At 49.2% G+C, this 22,798-nt stretch overlaps 2 protein-coding genes and 1 long non-coding RNA gene across 4 annotated transcripts in view; 1 reads left to right on the top strand and 2 right to left on the bottom strand.

Annotated features, from left to right (window-relative positions):
• The window catches only part of LOC309334671 (uncharacterized protein), a 140,479-nt gene extending 125,285 nt beyond the window's left edge, over positions 1–15,194 (bottom strand). The window contains exon 1 of the mRNA XM_081849208.1: positions 14,865–15,194. The gene's annotated coding sequence lies outside the window, so the exon portion shown is untranslated. The remainder of the gene's footprint in view (positions 1–14,864) is intronic.
• Positions 10,259–22,569, top strand: LOC309334715 (tapasin-like). 2 transcript variants are annotated; one of them, XM_081849312.1, is made up of 8 exons: positions 10,259–10,427; positions 10,971–11,184; positions 18,109–18,414; positions 19,260–19,592; positions 20,079–20,405; positions 20,765–20,854; positions 21,676–21,716; positions 22,043–22,569. In XM_081849312.1, the coding sequence occupies exons 1-8, from the start codon at positions 10,368–10,370 to the stop codon at positions 22,043–22,045; spliced, it is 1,374 nt and encodes a 457-aa protein (XP_081705438.1). In that variant the 5' UTR covers positions 10,259–10,367; the 3' UTR covers positions 22,046–22,569. The 2 variants fall into 2 exon arrangements, with proteins under 2 accessions (XP_081705438.1, XP_081705437.1); XM_081849311.1 differs by having other exon boundaries at positions 10,260–10,434; positions 10,972–11,184.
• LOC309334748 lies at positions 16,505–18,101 on the bottom strand. The gene is made up of 2 exons (XR_014153241.1): positions 17,962–18,101; positions 16,505–17,108 (listed from the first exon to the last, which is right to left on the bottom strand). It is a non-coding gene; the product is annotated as an uncharacterized lncRNA (long non-coding RNA).
• Positions 22,570–22,798: the final 229 nt, after the last annotated feature.

Consider the following 22,798-nt stretch of genomic DNA (forward strand, 5'->3'; position numbering starts at 1 on the left):
GCTTGTGCTATTTTATTTATTGTTTATTTATTTCTTAAAATTTATTTTAAACAACCTGCAAAGTTGTTTACCAATAGAAAAACAACAACAACACCACAGCAGTAAAATCAATAAAAAATAACAAGCCTACTTTAAAACACAGAAAAGCTAAAATATTAAAAGACATTAAAATTACTTCAGCGTCCTAAGCATCTGGCTATGCTTGCCTAAACAAGAATGCTTTTAGCCGCTGCCTGAAAAGAGTCTAGCAAAGGCACACACTTTATTGCAAGAGGCGGGGAGTTCCAAAGGGCAGGTGCTGCCACACTAAACCACGCAGTGCTGGAAAGGGGGTGAAAGGCAAGCGGCCAGCCTGGCAGGGTTGTGGAAGGAGGAGCTCCTGGGAGGAAAGGAGGTGCCGTGGAAATGCCATTCTATTTTTTTTTTTTTTAAATAATTTTTATTGGGTTTTTACATTTTATAACAACAAACACACACACAAAGACAAGAACACACAAACACACAAATACAATTACATACCCTAATTTTCTTTACCCACTTTCATTGACTTCCCCCCACCCCCTCCTCTTACATCCCAGTTCCAAAATTAATTCAGCAAGTTCTTACCTAACCTCTTAAAGATATTCATATTGTTTTTAAAAATTAAATTCTTTTTGTTAATCTATATTCAACTTATCCAATTCTCTTATAATCATTAATTTCTTTTTTTTTAAGGTCGATCTAACTTCCCCTCCACAAATTTTCCCTTTATTATATTAATTATAGGTCACATTGACCAAGTAAAACAAAACGTAACATTTTATAGTTCTATTCTCTCCCCCCCCCCGCCCCGGTTTCTGTCCCTTCCCAGACAAATGTCCAAAAAAACAAACAAAAAATAGTTCTTAGCCCGGATTCCTCACGTCCGAGGCGTCTAATTCTCTGTCAGTCCTTCTCTGCCAATTATGTTGGTAATCCTCTTTGTTGGTCCTAAGACCCCGAAGGAGTTCAGTCAGAGTCACATCATATTTTCTTTCATCCAGAATGTTAAAGAGTGTTTGCTGCGAAAGACCCTCTAGTTTTCCATACTCGAGAGGAAAGTCCCAATCATGTTGCTTTATTCTTTTTAGTTTTAATATTCCAAGTACTCCAGGGACTTCTCTCTTCTTCTTTCTCATCTTTCGCAGGTTTATAATCCAAAGGTCTTCTTGCTCATACTCTAACAATGCAGATTCCTGGTTGATATTTTCCACTTGTAGTGTCTGAACTCCTTCTTTCTTCTCTGTCAATTCCAAAGGCATCTCTTCCTGCTCAGCTGCAGAGTTTTTATCATGCGTCTCCTTTGTGCATTCAGCAGAGTTGTTTGTTTCAGAATTCAAGGTCATAAAGACTTTACTCAGAGCCATACTCTGCTCCTGCAGGATTCCCATGAGAAAGAACATTTTTTCTATCTCCGCCAGTAATTTTCCCTCTGCAGCCATTGTAATGTCACTAATTCCCCCTAGGGGGCTTTCAGTTATTTAGTAGTCCTTTTCCAATAATCTGTTACTTTGTTATTATCAATACTTTGTTTCCAATCGCCTCAGTCCAAATGTATCAGCTTTAATTCCAAAAGTTGTTAAATAACAAAATTCTTTACTTTGTCCGCCCGTTTGACAGCTTCTTTGACAGCTGTCAAACTCCTTTCACTTCTTCCTCCGGCACCCAAATAGGACGCTCCCGGGTTTTTGGGGGGGATTACACACAAAGTTCCAAAATTCCCTTTCTCTCCAGCACAAAATCTTCTTCTATCAAATTTGTGAAAAACTTTTAAATCATCAAAACAGTATTCATTCCGCCTTAATTCTCCGTTCCTTGCTTTGAATCGTCTATAAGTAGAGGGGGTGCGGACTTCCCTTTAACACATCCCCCGATCGTGCCGAATTCACAGGATAAAATTTTTAAAGTCCAAATTCCACTACTCACGGGTCCTTTGTTATCCAGTCCGAATTTTGGGAAGAAAGTCAGCGCTTTCCGGCCATGGCTTGCGGCTTCACTCCACTGAGGTAGCGGTCTACTCTCAGCACCACGCCACTCTCCGTACCCTCTCCGCAGCCTTTAAAAAGGCTCTTCGTGGGTCGGGGAGGGCGCTTAAGGTGCCCACCGAGTCACCAAGTCCGCAGGCTTCCACGCCTGCGGTTTCTGAGGGTCCCCGTGTCGCCGGCACGGCAAGACCCGTCCTCAGTAGAGCCGATTCCCTCCGGAGCTCGGGGGGAATCCGCCATTAGCCGTTCGCGCTAACCCGGAAGTCCTGGAAATGCCATTCTAGAAGTAAAGAGCCTCCGTCTCTCACTCCTCCTCCAAACGAGAGCCAGGGTGTGTGTGTGTGTGTGTGTGTGGGTGTGTGTAAACAAACAGAGTGAGGGGGGAAAGTATTTGATCCCCTGCTAAATTTGTTTTGTTTTGTTTTTTTGCCCTCTGACAAAGAAATGCCTAGTCCACAATATTAATGGTAGGTTTATTGTAGCTGTGAGAGACAGAATAACAGAGAAACCAAAAAGACAAAAGTCAATGACTGATGAGATTATTTTTTTGGGGGGGGGGTTCTTGTTCCTACTTTTCTCTCTTTTATTTATTCCCAATATCATCCCGATCTTAATCCTTTATCTTATCTTGACAGCCACTGGCATGCAACTTTCATCATATTTAACAGATCTATATGTAAAAAAACATGCATGATGAAAATTGTGCTCTTCTTGTTGTTGTCCCTCAATTGTTTTTGGTGCAGTCCCTCCTCAGAAGGCCCTATTTCATTCCACTGTCTTACCTTCCAGGACTCTGGGCTGTCTTCCAGCTTTCCTTTGTTTAGTTAAAATTAAGACACATGTAATGTATTTTAATGAACTGATATTTTCCCAAACTGAAGAACCTTCCATAAGAGACCACACTGTGCGATAGATTTCACAGTTAATACTTGTTCAGTTCCTCTACAATCCAAGCTTGCTCCCCCTGGGCCCTAAGATCAAAGATTCACCTTCACTTTTATAAATCCATATACGACAAAAGTCCATGCAAGCTGATGTGGTTTCCTGTGTGAAATATTCCCCAGTTGTAATCTGTCGGTTGTCTGCAGCCCTCTTTGAGAGGGACCCAATTTTCAACCCCGTATAAATTATTTGGTGGGCAATGAATGAATCTTTTCCCACATTCCAAACACTAAGACATATTCTCTCTTGTATGGATTCTTTGATGGGAATTGAGATAACCACTCTGACGAAAGCTCTTTCCACATTCCAAGCACTGATAGGGTTTCTCCCCTGTATGTATTCGTTGATGGGAAGTGAGTGTCACCCTTTGACAGAAGCTCTTTCCACATTCCAAGCACTGATAGGGTTTCTCCCCTGTATGAATTCTTTGATGAGTAGTGAGATGACCCTTTCGATTGAAGCTCTTTCCACATTCCAAGCACTGATAGGGTTTCTTTTTTTTTTCATCTCCGCCAAGCTAAGCAGTTGGCTCCTTACCTCTCTCGCCCTGACCTAGCCACTGTGATCCACGCGACGGTCACCTCCAGACTGGATTATTGTAACTCGCTCTACGTGGGGCTGCCCTTGAGACTGACCCAGAAACTCCAACGGGTGCAGAATGCCGCAGCGAGACTCCTTACGGGGTCTTCGCTTAGAGATCACATTCATCCGGTGCTATACAAGCTGCACTGGCTCCCGGTGGAGTACAGGATCAGGTTTAAGGTGCTGGTTTTAACCTTCAAAGCCCTATACGGCCTAGGGCCCTCGTACCTACGGGACCGCCTCTCCTGGTATGCCCCACAGAGGAACTTACGGTCTTCAAATAAAAACACCTTGAAGGTCCCAAGCCACAGAGAGGTTAGGCTGGCCTCAACCAGAGCCAGGGCTTTTTCGGCTGCGGCTCCAACCTGGTGGAACGCTCTGTCACAAGAGACAAGGGCCCTGCAGGACTTGACATCTTTCCGCAGGGCCTGCAAGACAGAGCTGTTCCACCTGGCCTTTTGTTAGGGCGCAGCCTGACTCCCTCCTTTGGCAATCTTTTCAAGACTTTAGCTTATGGTTGCCATTAATTTTGTTTTTAACTCATTTTTATAATGTTTTATAATGTTGTATTGTTTTAGTGTTGTTAGCCGCCCTGAGCCCGGCTTCGGCTGGGGAGGGCGGGATATAAATAAAATTTATTATTATTATTATTATTATTTCTCCCCTGTATGAATTCTTTGATGGGAAGTGAGATGGGTGCTTTGACTGAAGCTCTTTCCACATTCCAAGCACTGATAGGGTTTCTCCCCTGTATGAATTCTTTGGTGGGAAGTGAGTTCACTACTCACACGAAAGCTCTTCCCACATTCGAAGCACTGATAGGGTTTCTCCCCTTTATGAATTCTTTGATGGGAAGTGAGATTGGCGCTATGACTGAAGCCTTTTCCACATTCCAAGCAATGATAGGGCTTCTCCCCTGTATGAATTTGTTGATGAGAAGTGAGACCGGTGCTATGACTGAAGCATTTTCCACATTCTAAACACTGATAGGGTTTCTCCCCTGTATGTATTTGTTGATGGGAAGTGAGCGTCGCCCTTTGACAGAAGCTCTTTCCACATTCCAAGCACTGATAGGGTTTTTCCCCTGTATGAATTCTTTGATGAGAAGTGAGATGACCCTTTCGATTGAAGCTCTTTCCACATTCCAAGCACTGATAGGGTTTCTCGCCTGTATGAATTCTATGATGGGAAGTGAGTTCACCACTCAGACGAAAGCTCTTCCCACATTCGAAGCACTGATAGGGTTTCTCCCCTGTATGAATTCTGTGATGGGAAGTGAGTTCACCACTCAGACGAAAGCTCTTTCCACATTCCAAGCACTGATAGGGTTTCTCCCCTGTATGAATTCTTTGATGGGAAGTGAGACTATCCTTCCGAAGGAAGCTCTTTCCACACTGCAAGCACTGATAGGGCTTCTCCCCTGTATGAATTATTTGATGCACAGTGAAATTATTCTTTTGATTGAAGCTCTTTCCACATTCCAAGCACTGATAGGGTTTTTCTCCTGTATGAATTCTTTGATGGGAAGTGAGACTATCCTTCCGATTGAAGCTCTTTCCACACTCCAAGCACTGATACAATTTCTCCCTACTCTGTGTTCTTTTGTGTGAAGTGAGGCTATTCCTTCGAACGAAGCTCTTTCTTTGATGGGAGGTGGACTGGGAGCTCTGACGGATCTTCTCTCCACACTCTGAATATTTATATGACTTCTCCGCTATGTGGATTCTGTTGTGCTCTCCCTTGTTCTTCCCTTCTAAGTCATCACCATCTGCAATGAAGAGAGATGCTAATCAGAGTCTCAGGAGGAAATGGGAGCTCCAGATTATTGAACAATGTTTTTTTTAAAAAAATAATATTTATTAAATTTTTGTTTAACAATAAAGACATATAGTAGCATAACATTTTCCGATATCCACATTTCATACACCTCCTTGGACTTCCTCACGACTCTTGTTCCTGCTTTCTAAACTCATAAATTTTGCCAGCAAATTATTAACTTAGTTTAATTTATATAATAAAATTTTCCAGTATTAATATCTCAAATTTTGAAATTTAACCACTCTCTTATTGAAACTTAACTATAAAATACTGTTTATCCAAAATTTGTCTTTTCTTTCAATTACGTTAAAATTTGTATTCCTTATTACTAATTTGTTGGAGCCGTATTATTACAGATCTTACATCTTTCTTAACATTCATACAATTTACAATATTTTTGTAAATAATCCTTAAATTTCTTCCAGTCCTCCTCCACCAGTTCTTCTCCCAGGTCTCGGATTCTGCCAGTCATCTCAGCCAGTTCCATATAGTCCATCAGTTGCAGCTGCCAATCTTCCAGTGTGGGCAAATCTTGAGTTTTCCAGCTTTTAGCAATGAGTATCCTTGCTGCTGTTGTGGCGTACATAAAAAAGGTTCGATCCTTCTTTTGCACACTCTGGCCGACAATGCCCAGGAGAAAGGCCTCTGGTTTCTTAAGGAAGGTATACTTAAATACCTTTTTCATCTCATTATATATCATTTCCCAGAAGGCCTTCACTCTAGGGCAAGTCCACCAAAGGTGAAAGAATGATCCTTCAGCTTCTTTACACTTCCAACATTTATTATCAGGCAAATGGTATATCTTTGCAAGCTTGACTGGGGTCATGTACCACCTATATATCATTTTCATAATGTTTTCTTTCAGGGCATTACATGCCGTAAACTTCATACCGGTGGTCCATAACTTTTCCCAGTCAGCAAACATAATGTTGTAACCTATGTCCTGTGCCCATTTTATCATGGCTGATTTGACCGTTTCATCCTGTGTATTCCATTTTAGCAGCAAGTTATACATTCTTGAAAGTATCTTAGAATTAGGTTCTAACAATTCTGTTTCTAACTTTGATTTTTCCACCTGGAATCCTAATTTTTTATCTGACTTAAAAGTTTCTTTAATCTGAGCATAGTGTAACCAATCTCGCACTTTCCCCTTTAGTTTCTCCATACTCTGCAACCTCCAATTGTCACCATCTTTTTCTATTATTTCCCAATATTTCGGCCATTTGGCCTCCATATTGAGTCTTTTCGGGGCCTTAGCCTCCATTGGTGATAACCACCTTGGGGTCTTGTTTTCCAATAAGTCCTTATATTTTGACCAGACATTAAAGACTGATTTTCTGACAAAATGATTCTTGAAAACCTTATGTATTTTAACCTTGTCATACCACAGATATGCATGCCAACCAAACGCGTTATTAAATCCTTCCAAATCTAAAACATCAGTGTTTTCGAGAAGTAGCCAGTCTTTCAACCAGCAGAAAGCTGCTGATTCATAATACAGCTTTAAGTCTGGCAGGGCAAAGCCCCCTCTTTCTTTAGCGTCAGTTAATATCTTAAACTTGATTCTGGGCTTTTTGCCCTGCCAGACAAATTTAGAGATATCTCTTTGCCACCTCCCGAAACACTCCATTTTATCCACTATCTGCAAAGTTTGTTTGTTTGTTTTTATTTTTTTTTTATTGGGTTTTCAGCTTTTTCAGACAAACACACACATATAAAACAAACACAAAACAAAACATCTGTAATTTCATAGTCTTACATTCATTACCTTCTTTCAGTGACTTCCCCACACCCCCCTACCCACCTTCCAATTTCATTAAGTATCTCAGCAAGTTATTTGTTCATTTCTCTTAAATATTGTTCATATCTTTCTTGAAATTTATCATTTTTCCATTTTTACTTATCATATCCCATTATATACATTGAATCCTTTCTCTAAGGTCGGCCTAATTTCTCTCCCACAAATTCCTCGGTCTTTATATTAAACCAAAAATCATATATTGAACCAAAAATCATAATATTTCAGTTCTAGATCCCAGAGTCTTACCACCCTACACTCCCCTCCCTCCCCTACCCCGGTTTTTGCCCCTTCCCATATTTTTAACCCGGATTTCTCACATCGGAGGCCCTTAGGCCCCAATTAGTCTCTTTCCACCAATTTTGTTTATAGTCCTTTTTGTTGGTCTTCTCTTCTCGGAGTAATTCTGTCCCCAGTTCCTCATATTTTCCTCCTTCCAAATCAAACAGAAACAGTTTCTGTCCAGGATCAACAAATCTCCCCTGTTGCAGCTTAAAAAATAAGTCCCCATCAAACTTGTTCATTCTTTTATAGCTCGATATTCCAGTTATTCCAGGGACTTCCATCTTTCTTTGCAGATTTGTAATCCTTTGGTTGTCTTCTTCATTTCTTTTGTTCCCAAAAGTTACAGACTTTTGATTACTCTCTTCCTCCTGAACTCCCTCTTCTCCTTCTTCTTTTTCCCCCAGTTCTAAAGTTATCTCTTCTTCTGCAGCTGCAGGTTCTTTTTCCATCCGGTTAATTCCATCAACAGAGTTGCTTAGTTTAAGATTGAAGGTCATCAATTGTTCACTCATAGCCGAGCTCTGTTCTTGCAGAGCTCCCACCAAAAAAAACATTTTTTTTATCTCTGCCAGTAATTTTCCTTCAGCCGCCATTGCAATGTCTTTAGTTCCCTCCAGGGGGATTTCCATCATGGTTCTTTTCCAACGGTCCGTTACTTTGTTGTTCAAAATTAGTTTGTTTCCAGTAAATTTAATGTAACACTTTTAATCCAAAAATACATTTGTAGCACAGTTCCAGGTTTTAACTATCCGTTTGACAGCTCTTTTGACAGCTGTCAAACTCCTTATTCTTTCTCTCAGGTTCACACACAGGGCGCTGCCCGGGTTCGGGGGGGGGTCAGCCAGAGAAAACAAAAGAAAAAAACCTCTGAAATTCCCCTCTCTTCACTCCAGCACAATTAACTTTTTAATCCAATTTATGAAAGCTTTTTCTTTAAACACCACAGTTTTTCCGACTTAGTGTTCCTCTCCTTACTTTAAGTCTTTTGGTGGGGGGGGGGAGTGTGGACTTCCTTTTTGACACGTCCCCCGATTGTACTCGAATTCAGGAATAAAAACTTTTAGTGCCAAAATTTCCTTCTACTCACGGGTTGCTTTTTTCAGTCCCAATTTCAGGAAGAAAGACGGCGCTCTACGGTCATGGCTCGCGGCTTCGCTCCGTCGAGGTAGCGCTGAACTCTCAGCACCACGCCGCTCCCCAGTCCACTCCGCAGCCTTTAAAAAGGCTCTTCGCGGGTCGAGGAGGGCGCTTGAGGTGCCCACCGAGTTACCAGGTCCGCAAGCTTCCGCGCTTGCGGTTTTTAAGGGTCCCCGTGTCGCCGGCACGGCAAGACCCGTCCTCGACGGAGCCGATTCCCTCCGGGGCTCGGAGGGAATCCGCCATTACCCGTTCGCGCTATCCCGGAAGACCCCTTCTTGGGGGTCTCCCTCCGTTCCCCCCTCTCAGTCCGCCCCCCACACCCAGGGGGCCCCCTCAGCCCTCCTTCTTGGGGGTCTCCCTTCCCTCCCCCCTCTCAGTCCGCCCCCCACACCCAGGGGGCCCCCTCAGCCCTCCTTCTTGGGGGTCTGCCTCCGCTCCCCCCCCTCAGTCCGCCCCCCACACCCAGGGGGTCCCCTCAGCCCTCCTTCTTGGGGGTCTCCCTCCGCTCCCCCCCTCAGTCTGCCCCCCACACCCAGGGGGTCCCCTCAGCCCTCCTTCTTGGGGGTCTCCCTCCGCTCCCCCCCTCAGTCCGCCCCCCACACCCAGGGGGCCCCCTCAGCCCTCCTTCTTGGGGGTCTCCCTTCCCTCCCCCCAGCTTCTCCCCTTCAACTCCCGCCTGACTCCTCTTCCTCTCCCCCCTCAGACCATCCCTCAGAAAAGGCGCCTTGCATTTTCCCGCCAAAAGGGCTGGCTCCACCCCCGCTGGCTTGGCAGCCAATCAGAGCGAGGCTCCAGGAAATTTCTGAGGGACTAAGTCCGCTGACTGGCCTGGCTCTGCTGTCCATCACAGGCCCAACCAAGGGAGATCATTTTGCCAGAGCCCTGAGGGGCCCAAGTTTCATAAACAGTGTTAAGAAGTGGTTGGGTCAACTCCCTGCAGGAGTTTCTTGTTGTACATTGTTTTAATGCTTTGTATTTCTTCTGAGACTGTCACCCAAAGTGTGTTTTATAAGCTGGTCTCCAGCTCTGTTCGATTTAACCCTTTGCAAGCTGAGCGCAGCCAGCAGGCCGCTCTCCCTCCCTCCCAGAACCCGGATGGTCCAGGGCATGTGCAGAGTTCCCTGTGATTCTGGGCTCAGAGGCCATCAAGAGAGCAGCCTCGTGCCCTGCCCCCAGATGTGCGGGCGGGGTATAAATAATGTAGTATTATTATTATTATTATTATTATTATTATTATTATTATTATTATTATATTTCACCTGCTCAGTAGCCGACTGAAAGTCTGTTGCAATATTAGGAGGGTCCCTGAGAGAGACGCCAGTCCCTTTGGAGGAAATGACTCCGTTGGTAATGCAGGAGACTCTCGATCTCCGGGTCGTGGGTTCGAGGGGGTTGGGCTGGATGACCCTCGGGACCCCTTCTGTGAATCTCTTCCATGAAAGAGAACTCGGTCCCACCTGACCAAGGGACCTTCCAGAGGGACCATCTCCGATGGGGCGCCCCCAGCTCGCCGCTCTGCCTCCCGCCTCCTTCCCCAACTCTGGGGGGCTGGGGGGGGGCAGCTGGTTTCCTGCTCTTTCCCCTTCTTTCGAGGCATCTCGCCCCTCCTCCGGCCAGGCCAGAATCCGCATCTCCCGCGGGAGACCCCTGAGGGTGCCTGGGGGGGGGCTGGGAGAGGGGTCCCCCCTCCCTCCTGCCCCGCCCTCCTTCCGGGGCTCCGAAATCGAAAGGGGAAGCGCGGACGGAGTCTCCGCCATCGCCGCCCGCCGCCTCTCCTTGCTCTCCCCCTGCGGAGCCTCATGGCTGCCCCACCCGCTCCGCTCCGCGCCAAGGGGCTCCCGCTGCTGCTGCTGCTGCTGCTGCTGGGTAGGTCGAGGCCGGACGCCTGGGTCCCCCCCTCGCAGGGCGCGGGTTAGGGTTAGAGCTCGGGGCCGGACGCCTGGGTTCCCTCCGAGGGGGTGGGGGGGCGGAGGAGGAGGAGGAGGCATCCATCCTCCCCTTGCAAGGCAGAAACTCAGCGGGGGAAACTTCTCCGGTGGGATTTCTGCCTGTCGCAGAGCGGGGCGGGGGCGGGGGCGGGATTTGGCCCGGGATAGTCCCGCTTTCGCTTTCGCTTTCCGTTCCCTGGCAGAGTCCCCAATCCGGCCCCCTTGCTGCCCCGCTGCTTCCTCTTCTTCCCCGCTGCGTCCCAGCGGAGCCTCCCTGGACAGAGCCAGTCTCCCTTGCCCTGCTCCGGATCCAGCAGGGCTCTTCCGGTGGAGCCTCCAGGCCCAGAGGCAGTCTACCCGGACTGGGCTTGGAGGCTGGGCTAGGGGGGAGGGGTCCCCTTGGGCTGCTTGGGGGCCCCCCGGGGGCATCTGGTCCACCCCCTTCTTCCTCTTCTTCTTCTTCCTCTCCTGGCAGGAGCGTCCTTCGGCAGATCCCCGCCTCCGCTGGCCAAGCGGGGCTGCTGGTTCCTGGAGGAGGCGGGGGGCGGAGGCTCAGGCATGTCCAGCGCCCCCAAGCCGCGCCCCGCCATCTTGTTCCTGCCCCCACCGGGGAGACGCCTGGAAGAAGCTGCCCTGGAGTCCGAGTTGCCCCCGGAGGTGGAGGCCGGCCTGGCCTTCCAGGTCCTGGGTATGGAGACCCCCCCCCCATAGGACACCCCCACCTGTCCCCTGGCCCCCATCTCTGCTTCTCATTCACCTGGAGGGACTTGAAGCACCTCTGAATTCAGCCTCACTCAGAGACCCATTTCACAGGCGCCACAACTGAGGCTGGGAAACTTAAATGATTCTCTGGATCTTCAGTGTCGGCAAACACTCCTTCCCCAATCTCCGTTCTTAAACCTCCAGGGTCAGAGTTGCTTTCCTTGGAGGTTTTCCAAACAGAGGCTGGAAGGCCAAATGTCAGGGATTCTTGAGCTAAGATTCCTGCATTGCAGGGGGCGAGACTAGATGTCCCTCGGGGTCCAACCTACAGGTGTTTACTTTTTTATTTTTAAACATTTTTTATTTTTAAAACATCAGTGTGATTGAACAACACTAAATAATAATAATAATAATAATAATAATAATACACTATATCATTATAAGAGTTAACAATTCCAATTCCATATATACTTATCTAATGTCTAGGTGATATTATTATCCCAAAACATAGATGTAGATTCTTAATCTACTCTATTTGGTAGAAACGCATTCCAACTCCACAACTCTTTAGGATCATTTTAGAACAGCCCTGTAGCGGATCCCCCCTCAAGCCTCCAATTAATAAAGAGGCATTATGTCCCTGCTAACGACACCCAATTAACGCCCAATTAAATATAGCGGATCCACCTCACATTACGCCAATTCAGTGAATTTTTGCCATTGACCACAGCCTCTCTTGTGTGAGGGAAAACTTGGGGATTTAGAGTCCAGGGCAGAAGCGGAACCAAGAAGAACTGAACAAGATTGTTAAGGAGCTACCCCCACACATCCAAGAACAGATCCTCACAAACACACCAACAGAACCTCGACCAGGAACTTTCTATCTTCTACCTAAAATACACAAACCAGGAAATCCAGGACGCCCCATCATTTCAGGTATTGGCACTATTACAGTGGGTGTCTCCGGTTATATGGACTCTGTTCTGAAACCATATGCCATCAGTGCTCCCAGCTATGTACGTGACACCACAGACTTTCTGAGGAAAATACAATCTTTAAATAATCTTCCCAACAATACTATACTAGCTACTATGGATGTGGAATCTCTGTATACCAACATCCCACACAACGATGGTTTACAAGCTATAAGGAACACCATTTCAGATAAAACCACAGCGGACTTTGCTACCAAACTCTGCCAATTTGTCCTTACCCACAACAACTTCAAATTCGGTGATAACCTGTTCCTTCAGATCAGCGGCACAGCAATGGGCACCCGCATGGCCCCACAGTATGCAAACATCTTCATGGCAGATTTAGAACAACGTTTCCTAAACTCCTACCCACTCAAACCTCTCTTGTACCTGCGATACATTGATGATATTTTTATCATCTGGACACGTGGTCAACAGACCCTGGACACCTTCCACCAGAAATTCAATGATTTTCACCCCACCATCAACCTAACAATGAATCAATCTATGCAAGAAATACATTTTTTGGACACTACTATAAAAATACAGGATGGGCGCATAGACACCACCTTATACCATAAACCAACTGACCGACAAACATATCTACATGCTTCTAGCTACCATCCCAAACATACCAAACAGTCCATTGTATATAGCCAGGCACTACGTTACAGCCGCATCTGTTCCAATTCTACAGACAGAGACTCTCACCTAAGAGATCTACAGCAAACCTTTTTAGAACTAAAATACCCAGCAGATGAAGTTAGACAACAGATCAAGAGAGCCAGACTGATACCCAGAGAGAACTTGCTGCAAGACAGACCCAAAAAAGAAAATAACAGAACACCTCTAGTCATCACATACAGCTCCCAAGTTAAAACAGTACAACGCATCATCAGAGATCTACAACCTCTCATGACAAGGTTAAGGACTGGGAAAGGTTGTGGACCACTGGGCTGAACTTCACTGCATGTAATGCCTTGAAGGAAAATGTAATGAAAATGATATATAGATGGTACATGACCCCAGTTAAACTTGCCAAAATATACCATTCGTCTGATAATAAATGTTGGAAATGTAAAGAAAATGAAGGAACATTCTTTCACCTCTGGTGGACCTGCCCTAAAGTGAAGGCCTTCTGGGAAATGATATATAATGAGTTGAAAAAGGTATTTAAGTATACCTTTACTAAGAAACCAGAGGCCTTCCTTCTGGGTATTGTCAGCCAGAAGGTGTTAAAGAAGGACCGAACATTTTTTATGTATGCAACAACGGCAGCAAGGATTCTCATTGCAAAAAACTGGAAAACTCAAGATCTACCCACACTGGAAGAGTGGCAGATGCAGCTGATGGACTATATGGAATTGGCTGAGATGACCGGCAGAATCCGAGACCTGAGGGAAGAGAGGGTTGAAGAAGACTGGAAGAAATTTAAGATTTACTTACAAAAACATTGTAATCTGGTTGAATGTTAAGAAGGATGCTTGATCATAAATAACTGCCTACCACGGAATTAGATTTGAACTTGATGATAAGTGAGACTAACGAAAATATGAATTTTCTGGAGAACTGTCAGATTCTATTTAAATGAGCGGATATAAGGTTGTAAACAAGATGATAATTTGCTTGAAAAATTTTATAACGATGTAAGTGGGAGCGGGAGACGTGAGGGAGTCCAAAGAAGTGATGAAACTATGTCATGATATAAGTAATGTTGTTTATTATTTATGCATTGTATTCAAAAAATCTCAATAAATATTTATATATATAAAAAAAGAGATCTACAACCTCTCCTGGACAATGACAGTTCTCTTTCTCAAGCTCTGGGAGGAAGACCTTTCATTGCCTACAGACAGCCACCCAGTCTTAAACAACTCCTAACCCACAATAATACTACAACCAGACCTAACACGGACACTGGCACCAGAGCCTGCAATAAACCCAGATGCCAACTTTGCTGCCACATACACCCGGACAACACCATTACTGGCCCCAACAACATCACACATACCATCTCGGGACTATTTAATTGCTCATCGTCTAACATTGTGTATGCCATAAAATGCCAACAGTGTCCTTCAGCTCTCTATATTGGACAAACAGGCCAGACCTTACGCCAAAGAATAAACGGACATAAATCCGACATCAGGAACCACAAGACAGAGAAACCAGTAGGAGAACACTTCAATCTCCCAGGACATTCTATACAAGATCTCAAAGTAGCTGTTCTATTACAAAGGAATTTCAAAAATAGACTGGAAAGAGAAGCTGCTGAATTGCAACTTATTACCAAACTTAAAACCATGGAGAGACCTGGTCTGAACAAAGACTTTGGATTCTTATCTCATTATACATGACAAAGCCATTTTTCACCTTCTCACCCCTTGCTTTTTCCTGTAAGACCTATTGCAGTCGTTAAGAGTCGTCAACAGGCTCATCACAGCTATCTGCCAATCACCCATTCCCACCACCCTTCTGAGCAATACCCCTCCCCACCTTCTCATTATATAGAAGGGTCTGGAAACTTCTGTTTCAGTGTATCTGAAGAAGTGTGCATGCACACGAAAGCTCATACCAAGAACTAACTTAGTTGGTCTTTAAGGTGCTACTGGAAAGAATTTTTTTATTTTGTTTTGACTATGGCAGACCAACACGGCTACCTATCTGTAACAAGAAGAAAAGTTCTATTTACTGGGGAAAAGGGGGGGTCCAGAGACGGGTTCTTCCAGGCAGAAGTCAACTTCTTGCCTCAACTTGGAGGCTGTCAGGGCATTAAAGGCAGAAGTCCAGGTGCAGCTTCTCTTCTCAGGCCGATGTTCCGCTTTCTAGACATGGTGGTCAAATGCTGGACTCCATTTCTGCCCCTTCCTCCCTCTCCTTCCTCCCTCTCCTTCCTGGACTGAGTCGTGTCCCATTCAGACTTGGGGGGTTCCTGAGCGAGGGGCCCTTTCCCTCTCAGTCCGCCCCCCACACCCAGGGGGCCCCCTCAGCCCTCCTCCTTGGGGGTCTCCCTTCCCTCCCCCCCCTCAGTCCGCCCCCCACACCCAGGGGGTCCCCTCAGCCCTCCTTCTTGGGGGTCTCCCCTCCCCTCTCTCAGTCCACCCCCCACACCCAGGGGGCCCCCTCAGCCCTCCTTCCTGGGGGTCTCCCCCGCTCCCCCCTCTCAGTCCGCCCCCCACACCCAGGGGTTCCCCTCAGCCCTCCTTCTTGGGGGTCTCCCTCCGCTCCCCCCCTCAGTCTGCCCCCCACACCCAGGGGGCCCCCTCAGCCCTCCTTCTTGGGGGTCTCCCTCCGCTCCCCCCCCTCAGTCCGCCCCCCACACCCAGGGGGTCCCCTCAGCCCTCCTTCTTGGGGGTCTCCCTTCCCTCCCCCCCTCAGTCCGCCCCCCACACCCAGGGGGTCCCCTCAGCCCTCCTTCTTGGGGGTCTCCCTCCGCTCCCCCCTCAGTCCGCCCCCCCACACCCAGGGGGGCCCCTCAGCCCTCCTTCTTGGGGGTCTCCCTCCGCTCCCCCCCTCAGTCCGCCCCCCACACCCAGGGGGCCCCCTCAGCCCTCCTTCTTGGGGGTCTCCCTCCGCTCCCCCCCTCAGTCCGCCCCCCACACCCAGGGGGCCCCCTCAGCCCTCCTTCTTGGGGGTCTCCCTCCGCTCCCCCCTCAGTCTGCCCCCCACACCCAGGGGGTCCCCTCAGCCCTCCTTTTTGGGGGTCTCCCTCCGCTCCCCCCCCCTCAGTCCGTCCCCCCACACCCAGGGGGTCCCCTCAGCCCTCCTTCTCAGCCCTACCCCTCAGCCAGTGTGGTGTAGTGGTTAAGAGCGGTAGTCTCGTAATCTGGGGAACCGGGTTCGCGTCTCCGCTCCTCCACCTGCAGCTGCTGGGTGACCTTGGGCCAGTCACACTTCTTGAAGTCTCTCAGCCCCACTCACCTCACAGAGTGTTTGTTGTGGGGGAGGAAGGTAAAAGGAGGATGTTAGCCGCTTTGAGACTCCTTAAAGGGAGTGAAAGGCGGGATATCAAATCCAAACTCTTCTTCTTCTTCTTCTTCTTCTTGGGGGTCTCCCTTCCCTCCCCCCCCAGCTTCTCCCCTTAAACTCCCGCCTGACTCCTCTTCCTCTCCTCCCCACCTTCCCCTCCAAGCTCCCCCCTCAGAAAAGCCGCCTTGCCTTTTCCCGCCAAAAGGGCAGGCTCCGCCTCCCGGTGGCTTGGCAGCCAATCAGAGCGAGGCTCCAGCCCCCCCAGGCGGCGATTTCAGAAGGACGAAATTCGCTGACTGGCCTGGCTCTGCTGTCCGTCACAGGCCCAAACATGGTTGGCCTTGGGCAGCTTCCTTATTTCTATATCTATTATCCATGTTATCCATTTTAAACTCTTAGGGCTTAAAATCATTTGAAATAACTGTGCTGAGTGCCAGAGCCCCCAGAGGCCCAGGGGAGCCCCCAGCGGACTTTGACTCGGAGGAGAGACCCACGGATAGGAATAAAGCGAAATTATGATGAGGGCTGACAGGCCTGGCTCCGGGTTCAACCACACCTCCCCCCACAATTTAAATTGAGAATATTTGAATAATAAAAAGGGAAATAAAAAGTGAATAGAGAACAAAGAAATAAAAAGGGGAGAAGGTATATTACAATATGTCACTATATATGCAAACAACTACAGTTCCATACATGCTTGTCTGGTATATAGTACAGTGCTTTTTTGCTAAAAATTGTTCAGGGTTGCTCTCATTTTGGCTCAAGAAAATCACCATTTTATAGTTCCAATTGAGAAAAATAAATACAGTAAATGGACAAAAGAAATCATCTCAATAACTCAGGAGTCCTATTGTTGTGGATTAATTTAATCTACTTATGCTTATTCTGGATCTACTTCAAATTGGTTTCCCACCTCAACATTTTCACTTTTCAGAGGTACAAAGCTGCTTGGTTGTTTTGGTATGAGCTTTCGTGTGCATGCACACTTCTTCAGATACACTGAAACAGAAGTTTCCAGACCCTTCTATATAGTGAGAAGGTGGGGAGGGGTATTACTCAGAAGGGTGGTAGGAATGGGTGATTGGCAGATAGCTGTGATGAGCCTGTTGACGACTCTTAACGACTGCAATAGGTCTTACAGGAAAAAGCAAGGGGTGAAAAGGTGAAAAATGGCTTTGTCATGTATAATGAGATAAGAATCCAAGGTCTTTGTTCAGACCAGGTTTCTCAATGGTTTTAAGTTTGGTAATAAGTTGTAATTCAGCAGCTTCTCTTTCCAGTCTATTTCTGAAATTCCTTTGTAGTAAAACAGCTACTTTGAGATCTTGTATAGAATGTCCTGGGAGATTGAAGTGTTCTCCTACTGGTTTCTCTGTCTTGTGATTCCTGATGTCCGATTTATGTCCATTTATTCTTTGGCGTAAGGTCTGGCCTGTTTGTCCAATATAGAGAGCTGAAGGACACTGTTGGCATTTGATGGCAGACACAATGTTAGACGATGAGCAATTAAATAGTCCCGAGATGGTATGTGTGATGTTGTTGGGGCCAGTAATGGTGTTGTCCGGGTGTATGTGGCAGCAAAGTTGGCATCTGGGTTTATTGCAGGCTCTGGTGCCAGTGTCCGTGTTAGGTCTGGTTGTAGTATTATTGTGGGTTAAGGTGCTACTGGAAGGAATTTTTTTTGTTTTGACTATGGCAGACCAACACGGCTACCTATCTGTAACTGGTTGTTTTGGTTTATTAACTGGCATTTAAATCCCATTAAATAGACAAAACAAATCCTCCTTAAAGAGCATCTTGTTTTCGCTGAACTGGCTGACACAGAACGGTGGAGTTGGGAACCCCAAAGGTCATCCACTCCAACCCCCTGCTATGTAGGTTGGGGGGGTCCGGCAGTGGAGAGACAAGGCTCATCATTCCCCCCCCCAGACACTGGTTCACCTCCCCCCGCTTTGTCCCCCCGGCAGACCCCTCTGGGGCCCTGTGGGGCGGTCAGGCCTCGGCCACCCCCCCGCCCTGGCTGAGTCCGGATGCCAGCGAGGCTGAATCCTCCTGCGAGATCAACGCTTACGCGCCGCAAGAGTCCCACGTCGCCTGGGCGGAGGGGCTGGCGGGCGGAGGGGGCTGCCCCCGCGCCCTGGAGAGGGGCAAGTGGCTCATCGCCAGCATCCAGGCCCCCGACGCCGGGTTCGGGGTCAGCAGTGTCCTGCACACTGAGGAGGCCCCGCCTTGGAAGCAGCAGGATGGGGTCAGCAGCGTCACCACCACCGCAGGTACCACCTGGAGAGCGGAAGGGGAGCAGTGCAGCCTAGCGGCTAGAGCCCTGCGCCGGCAGCCTGGGAGAGAGGGACCTGCTTCTCAGGCAGGCCTACCTGGCAGGGTCAGCGCGGGGGAATGGCAGGGGAAGGGGAGGGAGGCCGCCTTGAGCCCCTGGGAGGAGAAGGCGGGGAAGAAAAGCAGTTATTTAAATTAGGAGCGTCCAAAGTCATTGGTTACACCCTCATGGGGGGTGGGGGGCACCGTGGGCCAGTTGGAAAGCGGAAATCCCTGGATCAAATGCATCTGCTGGGTTGAACTACTTGGAGTAGTTTGAAGTGGATTTAGAGTCATTTGGCAACTAATTGTTGCTGTTTCAAATCTTGCTTTCATCTTCCTGGGTCGTGCAAACAGTTGTTCCAAACCATGCCTCTTTTAGGGCACTGGCTGAAAGGGAGAGCGTTTATGGGGGTCCCCCCCAAATTTGAGAACCACGAAATTAAATGAATAGATCAAATAGGTTGTGGGTTTGTTCAGAGCCGTCTTTCCCATAGGGCTTAGTGATGCGTCGCGCCAGGGCGCTGGCCTTTCGGGGGATCGCTCTCCTGCATTGGCATGGGGGAGAGTTGCGCCCCTCACAATGGCTGGCAGTACCACTATCAGTGGTAATTTGGGGGTGCTGGGCAGACATTTGCAGCCTGGTGCCGCATCTGCTAAACACGGCCCTGGGTTTGTTGTTTCGGCAGGCTGGGTTTGGGTTCTTCCCTTCTGGGATTCCTCCCTTGCACGGGGGTTGGTCTAGATGACCGCTGGGGATCTCTCCTGCTCACCTCGCCCTCCTCCCTCCTCCCTCCTTGCGCAGTGGTGCTGTCGGTCTTCACGCGGACGCCGCGCCTGGAGTCCCGCCTCGGGCGCCCGGCAGTCCTGCACTGTGGCTTCTCGGCGCCGGCCTCGGCCTTCTCGGTGGAGTGGCGCCATCAGTTCCGGGGGGCCGGGAAGGTGGTGCTGGCCTTCGACGGAGCCACGCGGGGGGTGTCGGTGGCCGAGGAGGGGGCCGAGCTGCTGCTGGATGCTGAGGCCGGCGGCGCCTCCCTGCGGCTGCGGAGCGTGGCCGTCCGCCATGAGGGCACCTACATCTGCACCGTCTACCTGCCCCACCTGCACGCCCAGCAGGCGCTCGAGTTCAAGGTGGTGGGTGAGTGAGCGACCAGTGGGGGGTCTCCCTCGCAGGGAGGGCGGAGGGAAGGGGAAAGGGGGGTCCACTGCCCAAAGGGACCCCCATGGAGCCAGCATCTTGTATTCTCACAGTCCAAATGCCGGCCAGGACCTAGGGATCCAGATAGACTGCTCCTGGGCCTGGAGGCTCCAAAAGAACATAGGGAGAGTGCTTAAACCTCGCAGTGGCCAAATTGCCCTGAGATCCCTGCCTGGCAGGGGTTGGTCTAGATGACCCTTGCAGGTCCTTTCCACTTCTGCAATTCTAGGCTTCTAAGAACCAAGCGATCCAGAGAGACTGCCCCTGGACTGGGAGGCTCCTTAAGAAGCGTCTGGCCACTTGATCAAGCCAACGGGGACCCTGACTTCCTCAGGATTCGAATCCAAGAGCCCCCCTCGCCTGCAGCGCTCCTGGTTGTCAGCAGGGGGCCCTCTGCTCACTCCCTCTCGCCCTCTTGCCCTGCAGAGCCCCCCCAGGTGACGCTGCGCCCCACGACGCTCTCGGTGCCCCCCGGCGCCCGGCCCCAGCTGGCCTGCGAGGTCTCCGGCTTCTTCCCTCTGGGTGCCTCGGTCAGCTGGAAGCGGAGGGGGTCCGGCGCCCCCCAGGACGCCTTCCTGGACATCGGGGACTCGGGGCACCGCCAGGGTCCCGACGGCACCTTCAGCTTCACCAGCTTCGCCCGCCTGCTGCCCGTCCCGACCGAGGACCACGGGGTCTCCTACGTCTGCCACGTGGGCCACGCCGGGCTGGGCGAGGCGGGGGTCAAGAAGGCGGTCATGCTCCATGTGGCAGGTGGGGGTCTGCACTTGGGGGTCTGCACTTGGGGGTCCCCTGGGGGCTGGGTAGCAAGGCCCAGAAGACCGGCTGTGGGTGTGATTCCTGACTGGCGGAGGTTGGGGGGGTCGTCCGTCCTGCGTGATTTAGCTGGGATTCCTCCCTTGAAGGGGGTTGGGCTAGATGACCGCTGGGGTGCCCTCCCAACTAGGATTCTGTGAATTGGCACTGATCAAGTCGGGCATGGGGTGGAGGATATGCGGGGTGGGGCGAAGGTGCAGCTTGGGGACCTGCAATGGGTGGCCAAGGCAGGGTGGGGGTCTCTTCTCCCTCGCTGACGCCCCCCTTCTGCCTCTGCCCCTTCTCCCCCCACCCAGGGTCCCTGGGCCCCTCCCTGGAGGATGCCATCGGCTTGTTCCTGGTCGCCATTGTGCTGCTGGGGGTCTTGCGGTCCTTCTTCCGATGGGGTAAGGTTGTTCCCACCCACCCCTTCTGTACTGTTATTTTTGTTATCGATATGGTCCTATTTTGTCATTTGGTCAATATTTTTAGGGGATACTTTGGCTGAGATTCCTGCCTTGCAGGGGTTGGGCTAGATGACCCTCTGGGTCCCTTCCGATTCTACAATTCTAGGATTCTATAAACATGCACAGCACCCTCCTTTTCTGGATCTCCAGGCAGTTTTTGGCATAAAAATGCATGACGAAAACACAAAGTACATAATAAAAATGAGAACCAAAACAAATAACCCAGCCTACCTCAAGTCTAATTATTATAATGAAAAATAGAAATATTATATTTATTTATATCCCACCCTATTACCCTGGCGGAGACAATTCAGAATCTATTAAGACCATGCAAATATTGACAGTAAAAGCAGTTGAGAAACCTTCCCCTCCCCCCACCTGACGACTTTGATTGGCGGAACTGGCGCTGGCCAATTGACTCCCCTTTTCCACAGTTGCCAGTACAAGAAGCTCAGCTGGGAGAGCCTGAGACTCTTGATTTCAGGGTTGTGGGTTCAAGATTCCTGCCTTGCGGGGGGTTGGACTAGATGACCCTCGGGGTCCCTCCTGGCTCCAAGATCCTTTGGAACTCCCTGCCTCTTGAAACCAACCAGGTGCCTTGGCCAGATTCTCTTTGGCTGCCTGCTAAAAACATCCCTGCCCAGCGGCTCAGAAATGTTGATTTCCGTTTTAGCTTTCTGCATGCTTTCAAGTATTCCTGTCCCATTTCCCTGAATTTTCTGGTCATTCACCTTTCCCTGCTTCATTTTCCTCCTTTTCAGCTTCTGAAGAAAAACCCAAATCGGAGAAGCCCAAATCCGAGGTCAGTGTCCAAGATGCTCCCAAGACTGCCAAGTTCTCTCGATTCCTCATTTTTCTATTCTTTAAAAATATATCTCTATGCCACTCACTGAGAGGCAGTGCGGTGCAGTGGTGAGAGGGCCAGACTAGGCCCTGGCAGAGAGATCTGGGTTTGAATCCCCAGTCCCTGGCCATGATGAAGCTCGCAGGGGGGCCCGGGAGGCAGGATCCAGTCTGCCTACTTCGCAGGGTTCTTGTGGAGCAATTCCTGCAATTGCAACCCCCAGCCAGCTAATGTTTCCTCTCCAAATTGGGTCAAAATCTCACGGATTTCTCTTCTTTCTGCAGTAACGGACTTTGGGCAGCCCAGCTCCTGGCTTGGTTTGCTGCCTGTCTCCGGATCCCATTGAAAGGGTGAAGTGGATCGTAGGCCCCCGGACTCCTGGGTCCCTCCTCTTTCGCTGCCCAGTCTTGCCCCTCCGGTCCCTTGTTGGAAGCCCCCTTCCCCTTCCTTTTTGGGGTCAGGGGTCTGCTTGGCTTCGCATCCTGCAGATTCACAGCTGTGATTTTAAGGAGGGGGCCAGATCTGTGCATAGCAAAAATTCCCCTTTCTGGCAGTCCCTGCCCCTCCTCACTTGTGTGCTGTGAAATGATAGAAGTGTAGAATTGGGAGGGGTCCCTGAGGGTCATCTAGTCCAATCCCCCGCAAGGCAGGAATTGCATCAAAAGCAACCCTAAGGTCCTGGGCCGCAGACTCTGCACATGCTCTGGGAGACTCTTGACGGGGGCCTGTGTTGTCTTTGGGATTGTGGGAGAGAACCTTTTTGGAGTAGGGGAGACTGACTTGAGCAAGATTGGCATATCCCTCCCCACCCCCCAAATAAATAAATCAGGGATCCTCCACTTACAGAATGTGGGTCATCAGGTGTCCCTTTACCTCCCCCTCCGGGGGACCTGAAGTGGTACAGTCCAGACCCAAGTTTATCCCCTCTAGAGACCTGGGTGCAACGTCCCTGCAGAGATGGCCAGGCAGAGCAGCTCGGCCCTCTCTCTCGATACGGACTAGGACCTGCCCCCCTTCCCTCCACCCAGAGCCCAAAACTC

The sequence above is a fragment of the Podarcis erhardii genome (assembly GCF_964252035.2).
Source record: "Podarcis erhardii genome assembly, chromosome: 2".
Lineage (NCBI taxonomy): Eukaryota > Metazoa > Chordata > Lepidosauria > Squamata > Lacertidae > Podarcis > Podarcis erhardii.